Source organism: Oncorhynchus kisutch, linkage group LG28 (genome assembly GCF_002021735.2).
Source record: "Oncorhynchus kisutch isolate 150728-3 linkage group LG28, Okis_V2, whole genome shotgun sequence".
Classification (NCBI taxonomy): Eukaryota; Metazoa; Chordata; class Actinopteri; order Salmoniformes; family Salmonidae; genus Oncorhynchus; species Oncorhynchus kisutch.
The window spans coordinates 50,101,288-50,112,692 of NC_034201.2; the positions used below are offsets into that span (position 1 = coordinate 50,101,288).

At 45.2% G+C, this 11,405-nt stretch overlaps 1 protein-coding gene across 1 annotated transcript; it reads left to right on the plus strand.

Moving 5' to 3' along the window:
• The first annotated feature begins 260 nt into the window (after window positions 1-260).
• Window positions 261-10,977, plus strand: mis18a (MIS18 kinetochore protein A). The gene is made up of 5 exons (XM_020476450.2): window positions 261-554; window positions 4,466-4,535; window positions 7,531-7,653; window positions 8,129-8,231; window positions 10,316-10,977. Exons 1-5 carry the CDS (start codon window positions 317-319, stop codon window positions 10,388-10,390), a joined length of 609 nt encoding a protein of 202 aa, XP_020332039.2. The 5' UTR covers window positions 261-316; the 3' UTR covers window positions 10,391-10,977.
• Window positions 10,978-11,405: the final 428 nt, after the last annotated feature.

An 11,405-nucleotide genomic window follows, 5' to 3' on the forward strand; every position in this document is an offset into this window, starting at 1 on the left:
CTTCAGTAAATGTAAAAACAAAAAAGCAATACGCACCATAAAAGTATTTGACAAATTGAAAATGAATCTCGATATGTAATACCCCCGTCTGTTAGGTTTATGTACTCTTGTTTGTATATTTCTGAGGGGTTTTGTATTTGTTGTGTTCATAATAAAAAATAAATTATAATTAAAACAAATAAATAATAAAATATATTTTTTTAATAAAAAAATTATGACATGAAACTTCCGCTTTTCTTTTTTAGGCGGGCCGTATGACGTATTTCCTGTATTGTCTGCCTTTCGCCAAACCCGCCCAAGTTCGAAAAAAAGAAACATGTCGGGGAGAAGAGCACTTTGCAAAGATTCAAACGTGACATATGAAGTCACCGTTAACGATGGAGTTTATGCTGACTCAACCATCATTAAGGACAACTCTAAACAAGGGAAGTTCGTAGAAGACGATGATAGCGACCCACCGGTCGTCTTTTTCTGCGGGAGTTGCAAGTTGCCTGTCGGTGACTCGTTGTCTTGGGCTGGGAGTGAGGACGAAAAAAATCAAATACTCCTGAAACGTAAGTTGCTGGCGGACTACATTGTAGATCTGGATAGTGTGATAGCCTTGGTCGTGTCAGAATACAATGCAATACTCATTGTCGTGTCTGTTTTGACACTGAACAATGGCATTGAGAAGTGCCCCGCTGCAGCGCCCGGCTTTCCCAGATGGTTTGTCATCTGCGCCGAATACAACAGAAGTAGACTTGACGGTGAAGTATTTAACTTTACAGTGGGTGTCCTTTCCCAACAATGCAGAGTTAATTAAAAATGCAAAATACAGACATCGCTCCGTCCGACATTTCCTGGTTACTACAATTTATAGAAGTTGGCCTAATTTCATTTCTGTGACAAAACGACACAAGGATAGTGTGTAGAGGAGAATCATTTGTACCTTAACTACTGTGAAATATATTTTCCTTCGTCCAAAATAATGTATTTTCAGCTGTTTTGAAACGGTTGTACAAAACCAAAAAGTAAAAGATGCTAATCGCGGGAAGCATAGAACTAGTGCAGAACAGATCTACCGCTTCTTAGACTTGCTTTCAATGACACATCTGTAACTCACACTTATGTGAATTTGTTCTGGTCTCCTTAAAGAAAAATGACTTTGCAGATTAGAAATACCATGAATAGAACTAACATTCGTTAGAATCAGAGCGGTTTGTTTGTTCTACATAATACGTTTTTGGACCCCGAAGAATGATGTCGGACGAGCCGGGCTGCGTTCAGAAGGGCTGTCTAACTTCCAGGTACAAATGTATTTATTAAGAATCCTCATTCGCTGCTGCCGCAGGAGGAACATTGTCCGATATTGAGATGTCTGTTACTTGAACCTTGTGAAGCATTTATTTGGGTTGCAATTTCTGAGGCTTGTAACTCTATTGAACTTATCCTCTGCAGCAGAGGGAACTCTGGGTCTTCCTTTCCTGTGGCGGTCCTCATGAGAGCCAGTTTCATCATGGCGCTTGATGGTTTTTGTGACTGCACTTGTAGGAACTTTCAAAGTTGTTTACATTTTCAGGATTAACTGACCGTGTCAAATTTTTGTCCTTCCTCCTGCTGAATGCAGCCCGGCTTGTCCGACGTCATCGGTCCCTACCCATATGCTGTTTCCTTCAAAATAAAAGTCCCTCCTCCACTTTGATTAGTCACATGTGCAGAATACCACGGGTGTGGATTTAAGCATCAAATGCTTACGAGCCCTTCCCAATGATGCAACGTTAGAGAAATATTAACATAGTTCCATTCTTGTGTATTCTATGTACAGGGAGTACCAAATGAACCAGTGGAATTATGCCATATTTGGACTAAGTACTGCTAAACAAGGTTGCAATGTTGCATCATTTAAAATGACTATAATTCGTTTGACAAAACTGTTAGTCCCACAGTGGATGTATTGGACTGTAATTGCATCGAGGGCGTACTTAGTGCCTTTTGTAAGTATTCAGACCCCTTGACTTTTTTCCACATTTTGTTACTTTACAAATTGAATTTAAAATAGATTAAATTAAAAAATACTCTGCAATCTACACACAATACCCCCATAAGGACAAAGCAAAAACAAGTTTTTGGAAATGTTTGCAAATGTATTACAAATAAACAGCAGGGTAGCCTAGTGGTTAGAGTGTAGAGGAGGCAGGGTAGCCTAGTGGTTAGAGTGTAGAGGCGGCAGGGTAACCTAGTGGTTAGAGTGTAGAGGCGGCAGGGTAGCCTAGTGGTTAGAGTGTAGAGGCGGCAGGATAACCTAGTGGTTAGAGTGTAGAGGCGGCAGGGTAGCCTAGTGGTTAGAGTGTAGAGGCGGCAGGGTAGCCTAGTGGTTAGAGTGTAGAGGCGGCAGGGTAGCCTAGTGGTTAGAGTGTAGAGGCGGCAGGGTAGCCTAGTGGTTAGAGTGTAGAGGCGGCAGGGTAGCCTAGTGGTTAGAGTGTAGAGGCGGCAGGGTAGCCTAGTGGTTAGAGTGTAGAGGCGGCAGGGTAGCCTAGTGGTTAGAGTGTAGAGGCGGCAGGGTAGCCTAGTGGTTAGAGTGTAGAGGCGGCAGGGTAGCCTAGTGGTTAGAGTGTAGAGGCGGCAGGGTAGCCTAGTGGTTAGAGTGTAGAGGCGGCAGGGTAGCCTAGTGGTTAGAGTGTAGAGGCGGCAGGGTAGCCTAGTGGTTAGAGTGTAGAGGCGGCAGGGTAGCCTAGTGGTTAGAGTGTAGAGGCGGCAGGTAGTCTAGTGGTTAGAGCGTAGAGGCGGCAGGGTAACCTAGTGGTTAGAGCATTGGACTAGTAATCGGAAGGTTGCAAGTTCAAACCCCCGAGCTGACAAGGTACAAATCTGTCGTTCTACCCCTGAACGGGCAGTTAACCCACTGTTCCTAGGCCGTCATTGTAAATAAGAATTTGTTCTTAACTGACTTGCCTAGTTAAATAAAGGTAATTTTGTATTATTTTTTACATAAGTATTATACTCTAAATCAAGCTCAGGTGCATCCTGTTTCCATTGATCATCCTTGATGTTTCTATAACTTGGAGTCCACCTGTGGTAAATTCAATTGATTTGGAAAGACACACACCTGTCTATATAAGGTCCCACAGTTGACAGTGCATGTCAGAGCAAAAAACAGGCCATGAGGTTGAAGGAATTGTCCGTAGAGCTCCGAGACACGATTGTGTGGAGGCCCTTTTTCTTTTTCTTTTTTTTGATTTCTACATCTTGATTGGAGGCCACCTGTGGTCCTTGAGTGGCCCAGCCAGAGCCCGGACTTGAACCCGATCGAACATCTCTGGATAGATCTGAAAATAGCAGTGCAGCGACGCTCCCCATCCAACCTGATAGAGCTTGAGAGGAACTGCAGAGAAGAATGTGAGAAACTCCCCAAATACAGGTGTGCCAAGCTTGTAGTATCATGCCCAAGAAGACTTCACTTAGTCACTGCCAAAGTACTAAGTAAAGGGTGTCAATACTTATGTACATGTGATGTTTTAATAAATTAACAAAATTCTAAACCTGTTTTTGATTTGTCATTATTGGGTATTGTGTGTAGATTGAAGAGATTTATTCACATTTTGGTACAAGGCTGTAACCTAACCAAAATGTGGAAAAAGTCAAGAGGTCTGAATCCTTTCCGAAGGCCGTGTTTATGAACCGTACAGCCCTAACCCATTTCATGTGTAAAATCCATAGGTATCAGCCTGCTCAGTAACACCCACAGAACACTACTATGTAGAGTTCACACACATATTACTGTCTTAGTTCTATTGCAGGTCTCTGAAACTACTGTGCAATTAGCTTTATTAGCTCTGAATGATCAATAAACGTAATAAATTGACTGGTGAGCTAATGCAGTGGGTTAGTTAATCTACTTGGTGACCCCTGTCCTACTCAGTGGGTTAGTTAATCTACTTGGTGACCCCTGTCCTACTCAGTGGGTTAGTTAATCTAGTTGGTGACCCCTGTCCTACTCAGTGGGTTAGTTAATCTAGTTGATGACCCCTGTCCTACTCAGTGGGTTAGTTAATCTAGTTGATGACCCCTGTCCTACTCAGTGGGTTAGTTAATCTACTTGGTGACCCCTGTCCTACTCAGTGGGTTAGTTAATCTAGTTGGTGACCCCTGTCCTACTCAGTGGGTTAGTTAATCTAGTTGATGACCCCTGCCCTACTCAGTGTATGTGAATTGACACTAATCTCGCACGCAAAGTTCGACTCCGTTTTGGGATTTCAGTTTGAATCATTTATAAAAAGGTTTTTACAGTGGTACCCGGTTCCATGTGCCACCCGGTTCCATGTGCCACAGCGAGGGGTACATGATGGAATTGGCAAGACCACAAACACATCTTGGATCAGGCTTATGTCTAAGGTCTTATGTCTACAAGACAGATTGATTTCCTAATTAGATATTGTTCTCCCAATTTCCCAAAGAGACTGAACAATTCCCTCTTTTTATATTGCAGGTGTCAGTGACAATGTTTTGGTTGGCAAAGAAACTCACTTCTCCGGTACCTGTAAGAAGGATCTAGGCTGGTAAGTCAGAGCGTATGTCTGTTTTTCTCTCTAGCTGCTCATAACCTCTGCCAAATTCCTCACTGTTTACCTTCGTCATAGACAGAATGTTCTTATTAAATCGAATCTAATATTAACCCATTATACTTACCTTGTAAAAAACAATCAATCATAATCACTAGTTAACTACACATGGTTGATATTACTAGATATTATCTAGCGTGTCCTGCGTTGCATATAATCTGACTGAGTATCTAAGTATCTGACTGAGCGGTGGTAGGCAGAAGCAGACGTGTAAACATTCATTCAAACAGCACAGTGTGTTTTGCCAGCAGCTCTTCGTTGTGCGTCAAGCATTGCTCTGTTTATGACTTCAAGCCTATCAACTCCCGAGATGAGACTGGTGTAACCGATGTGAAATAGCTAGCTGTTAGCGGCGTGCGCGCTAATAGCGTTTCAAACATCACTCCCTCTGAGACTTGGAGTAGTTGTTCCCCTTGCTCTGCATGGGTAACGCTGCTTCGAGGGTGGCTGTTGTCGACGTGTTGCTGGTTCGAGCCCAGGGAGGTGCGAGGAGAGGGACGGAAGCTATACTGTTACACTGGCAATACTAAAGTGCCTATAAGAACATCCAATAGTCAAAGGTTAATGAAATACAAATGGTATAGAGGGAAATAGTCCTATAACAACTACAACCTAAAACTTCTTAACTGGGAATATTGAAGACTCATGTTAAAAGGAACCACCAGCTTTCATATGTTCTCATGTTCTGAGCAAGGAACTGAACCGTTAGCTTTCTTACATGGCACATATTGCACTTTTACTTTCTTCTCCAACGCTTTGTTTTTGCATTATTTAAACCAAATTGAACATGTTTCATTATTTATTTCAGGCTAAATGGATTTTTATTGATGTATTATATGAAGTGTTCGTTCAGTATTGTTGTAATTGTCATTATTACAAATACATTTAAAAAATCGTCCGATTGGTATCGGCTTTATCGGTCCTCCAATAATGGGTATCGGCTTTATCGGTCCTCCAATAATGGGTATCGGCTTTATCGGTCCTCCAATAATGGGTATCGGCTTTATCGGTCCTCCAATAATGGGTATCGGCTTTATCGGTCCTCCAATAATGGGTATCGGCTTTATCGGTCCTCCAATAATGGGTATCGGCTTTATCGGTCCTCCAATAATGGGTAACGGCTTTATCGGTCCTCCAATAATGGGTATCGGCTTTATCGGTCCTCCAATAATGGGTATCGGCTTTATCGGTCCTCCAATAATGGGTATCGGCTTTATCGGTCCTCCAATAATGGGTATCGGCTTTATCGGTCCTCCAATAATGGGTATCGGCTTTATCGGTCCTCCAATAATGGGTATCGGCTTTATCGGTCCTCCAATAATGGGTATCGGCTTTATCGGTCCTCCAATAATGGGTATCGGCTTTATCGGTCCTCCAATAATGGGTATCGGCTTTATCGGTCCTCCAATAATGGGTATCGGCTTTATCGGTCCTCCAATAATGGGTATCGGCTTTATCGGTCCTCCAATAATGGGTATCGGCTTTATCGGTCCTCCAATAATGGGTATCGGCTTTATCGGTCCTCCAATAATGGGTATCGGCTTTATCGGTCCTCCAATAATGGGTATCGGCTTTATTGGTCCTCCAATAATGGGTATCGGCTTTATGGTCCTCCAATAATGGGTATCGGCTTTATTGGTCCTCCAATAATGGGTATCGGCTTTATTGGTCCTCCAATAATGGGTATCGGCTTTATTGGTCCTCCAATAATGGGTATCGGCTTTATTGGTCCTCCAATAATGGGTATCGGCTTTATTGGTCCTCCAATAATGGGTATCGGCTTTATTGGTCCTCCAATAATGGGTATCGGCTTTATTGGTCCTCCAATAATGGGTATCGGCTTTATTGGTCCTCCAATAATGGGTATCGGCTTTATTGGTCCTCCAAGGGTATCGGCTTTATGGGTATCGGCTTTATTGGTCCTCCAATAATGGGTATCGGCTTTATTGGTCCTCCAATAATGGGTATCGGCTTTATTGGTCCTCCAATAATGGGTATCGGCTTTATTGGTCCTCCAATAATGGGTATCGGCTTTATTGGTCCTCCAATAATGGGTATCGGCTTTATTGGTCCTCCAATAATGGGTATCGGCTTTATTGGTCCTCCAATAATGGGTATCGGCGTTGAAAAATCATAATTGGTCGACCTCTAGTTAGAATGGTGGGACCCGGTCCTATAGGGTTAGAATGGTGGGACCCGGTCCTATAGGGTTAGAATGACTACATGGATTTACTAGACTTTTTCAAATGTAGATGTTCCTCGGGTCTGCATCAGTGGCTTGTGGGCTGTGTGGAAGAAGAGATGATAAATGTGTTTGTGTATTGACCGGCAATTTGCTTGAATGCTTGAAAATCACCGGCTGACGAAAATTTGTGACGCACAGCCCTACACTGACCATTCTGTCATTCCCCTGTTACAGCCTGAAAGTCCACCTGACCTGTCGTGTGATATTCCCCCCCCCGACCCGTCGTGTGATATTCCCCCCCCCCCTGACCTGTCGTGTGATATTCCCCCCCCTGACCTGTCGTGTGATATCCCCCCCCCCCCCCCTGACCTGTCGTGTGATATTCCCCCCCCCCCCTGACCTGTCGGTGTGATATTCCCCCCCCCCCCCCCCCCCTGACCTGTCGTGTGATATTCCCCCCCCCCCCCCCCCTGACCTGTCGTGTGATATTCCCCCCCCCTGACCTGTCGTGTGATATTCCCCCCCCCCCCCCTGACCTGTCGTGTGATATCCCCCCCCCCCCCCTGACCTGTCGTGTGATATTCCCCCCCCCCTGACCTGTCGTGTGATATTCCCCCCCCCCCCCTGACCTGTCGTGTGATATCCCCCCCCCCCCCTGACCTGTCGTGTGATATTCCCCCCCCCCCCCTGACCTGTCGTGTGATATTCCCCCCCCGACCTGTCGTGTGATATTTCCCCCTGTTACAGCCTGAAAGTCCACCTGACCTGTCGTGGCTGCAGCTCTCTGCTTGGCATGGTCTACATCTCTACACCCAGGAAACTGGACCACGTCAGGTCTCTGTTCTGCCTCAATGTGACTGCCATAGAGAGGTGAGCAATGTAGCGATGTGGGGGGGGCGGGGCGCAGTCTGAGCAGGACTTAAACCAGTGACTGATATAGTTGTAGTACTTATAGTGGGGGAATTTAAACATTGACTGTTAAATATTGGTGATTTTCACAATGTTTTTGCAGCACGTGTTGTCCTGTTTTCATGGCAACGGGCCACATCTTGCTGCTGTGATTGGTATTTCAACTAACAAATGGGATTTTATCAATGTTTTTTTTTTTTAATTGTTCATATTCTTTGTAGATCTGTGTGGAAATATGTATCTCTTAGTGTGGTCTCTCTCACACCGGGACACCATCACACAGTATCTCTGACACTCAAGATGACAAATCATGTTGCCAGTAGTAACAGCCCCGCTAAAATATTTTTAGATGGATTTACGAGACAATAGTTTGTCTATTCTGTTGACTTTAAAAAGTAATTTGTATTGATGTAAAATCATTCTGCGGTCCGTGCAGCTATGTCCTGGGGTCTTCCAGTCAGCAGGTGGCAGCAGTGAGCCCCAAGCAGCAGCCGGTCACTCTGGAGTACAGACAGGCTGTAGAGCGACAGCTGGATGAGGTAACCCTCTTTGAACTGTGACGCTTCCCATTAGTTCACTACTGTTGATCAGCGCCTCCCTCAAAACACCCACCCACATCAAACCACGCCTCTCTCAAAACACCCACCCACATCAAACCACGCCTCTCTCAAAACACCCACCCACATCAAACCACGCCTCTCTCAAAACACCCACCCACATCAAACCACGCCTCTCTCAAAACACCCACCCACATCAAACCACGCCTCTCTCAAAACACCCACCCACATCAAACCACGCCTCTCTCAAAACACCCACCCACATCAAACCACGCCTCTCTCAAAACACCCACCCACATCAAACCACACCTCTCTCAAAACACCCACCCACATCAAACCACGCCTCTCTCAAAACACCCACCCACATCAAACCACGCCTCTCTCAAAACACCCACCCACATCAAACCACGCCTCCCTCAAAACACCCACCCATCTCAAACCACGCCTCCCTCAAAACACCCACCCATCTCAAACCTCGCCTCCCTCAAAACACCCACCCATCTCAAACCTCGCCTCCCTCAAAACACCCACCCACATCAAACCACGCCTCCTTCAAAACACCCACCCACATTAAACCACGCCTCCCTCAAAACACCCACCCACATCAAACCACGCCTCTCAACACCCACCCACATCAAACCACGCCTCTCAGCACCCACCCACATCAAACCATGCCTCTCAGCACCCACCCACATTAAACTACCCCTCTTTACTAAAGTAATTTCATGCCATGCATTTATATTGAAGTGAAACTTCAGAGTTGTGCCCATTGATGAGAACATGTTGTCCGGTGGACATCTGGTCTGGTGGAGAGACATGCCAAACTGGGTCTTCGTTAGCCAATAGAGAGAGACCCGGGACATTGGCCTTCTGGTTCGTAGATTAAGCTGATTAACCAATCATCTCCCACAGCAACTTCCTCCTAACCTTCCCCGTGCCTCGCAGTCGTGTGATTGGCCAAAAAATGAAATGACAAGTACTTTACTCAGTACGTCAGTCCTATAGATCCCAGGCTTATAGGCTGGAGACGAGGTTATTGACAAGCCAATCGTAGACACGAGGTTGATAGAGGAGTTGGCATGATGGCACACTGGTACTCAGGCTTGTTCTTTGTCTGCTTAGTACCTGTGTTTGTCTTGGAGAAAAACGCACACTAGATGGTGGTGTTGCTCAGGAACGGCAGTCAGACACTCCTCGATACCAGCAGGAACAATAGAATGTCTGTTTCTGTGTGTGTGGGGGGGTCTGACTTAAGGTGTCCGCATGCTTCCCAGCTGAAACAGTTCGGCAGCGTTTGTGCATATATTATGATGACGCTTTGGACTCTGGCCGGGGCTACGGACTCTGGCCGGGGCTATGGACTCTGGCCGGGGTTTTTATCTGCTGTTCCGGCACACACTTTTTCCCGGATGGAAACTGAAGGTCTGAAACCGACGCCCCTTCGTCAGTGATTGGTCAACAGTGGGGATTCTTCAATCAAGTCTTTGCATGAAAACAAGTTCTCTCGTTGAACTCTTTCATAGAAAAATACTTCACCAGTCGTCTTAGTTCGATGTCAAATTGTGTCACCTAAGATCTCTTCAGCAAAAATGTCAATTAATGGCCGATTTTCTCGAGTTACAGGATCTTTGATGAATTCTATTTTGAAGAAGTGTATACCGACTACGCCGACTCAAAATGGACAAACTACTATTGCCGATTTTTCAAGCCAAGGTGTTTTAATGCGAACAAATTCGTTAGACTCGACGCCAGCTGAACTGTGACGTGTTCTGACACTTGTTTCTTAATGTATTCTGTCTGAGAGGCAGAGACCATGTTTGGGTTTTCTTTACTCAGACACTTGTTTCTTAATGTATTCTGTCTGAGAGGCAGAGACCATGTTTGGGTTTTCCACCTTGTAAATTTAACGACTTCTCATCCTCTCCTTCCCTCCCTCTCTCCCTCCGTTCTCTATCCCCATCTGTCTCTCCTCCTCTGTCCCCCCTCCCTCCCTCCTTCCTCTCTTCCCCCTCCTCCCTCCCTTCTCTCATCTCCTCCTTTGTCCTCCCCTCTTTCCCCCTCTCTAGATTAAGGCGGTGACTCTGTCTATGGGGCAGAGGTTGTTGGTGCTGGAGGGTGACCAGAGTAAAAGTCAGATGTGATGATGCATCTTGACAGTGATGGACCACACTACGTCATGGGGGGGGGGCCCGGTGAGGTCTCTCATACACACAGTACTAAGTAACTCACCCCCCCCTCCCTTTGTTAGTTCTGATGGGGAACAAACAGCCACAACCTGTTTGTTCCACAAGGTTTAAACACCTCTAGCACAATAAATGGCACCCTATTCCTTATATAGTGCACTACTTTAGACCAGAGCCCTATGGGACCCTATTCCCTATATAGTGCACTACTTTAGACCAGAGCCCTATTGGGTTAATTATTGAAATAGGGTGCCATTTGTGATGAAGCCATTGTTCCCTCCAAGCAGTTTGTGGTTTATGTCAAGTTGAGACTGTTCTGTGTGTTAGAACTCATAGTTTGGATACTGTTAAGTGTTCTCTGTGTGTTAGAACTCATAGTTTGGATACTGTTAAGTGTTCTCTGTGTGTTAGAACTCATAGTTTGGATACTGTTAACTGTTCTCTGTGTGTTAGAACTCATAGTTTGGATACTGTTAAGTGTTCTCATAGATCATGTGACTCTAAACAAAACATTCATAAATAGAAACATGTCCTGTTGTCTTAAAGATATGCTTCCATTCTCTTTGTCTATGATGGAATTGTATTCAACATGGCAGTTTCCAGGACACAGATTTAACCTAGTCCTGGAATTAAAAGCATTTTCTGTTTAGTCCTTGACTGAGTTTAGTCTGTTTGAGAAACTGCCCCAACATGTTGAACCTAATTCCATCATAAATAGCTGGCTAACTCCTTGATCCTGCTTTGAAGTTTCCCCTACTGGACTAGGCTTGTGTCTGGGGGAAACCAGGCCTTTATATCCCCTACTGGACTAGGCTTGTGTCTGGGGGAAACCAGGCCTTTATATCCCCTACTGGACTAGGCTTGTGTCTGGGGGAAACCAGGCCTTTATATCCCCTACTGGACTAGGCTTGTGTCTGGGGGAAACCAGGCCTTTATATCCCCTACTGGACTAGGCTTGTGTCTGGGGGAAACC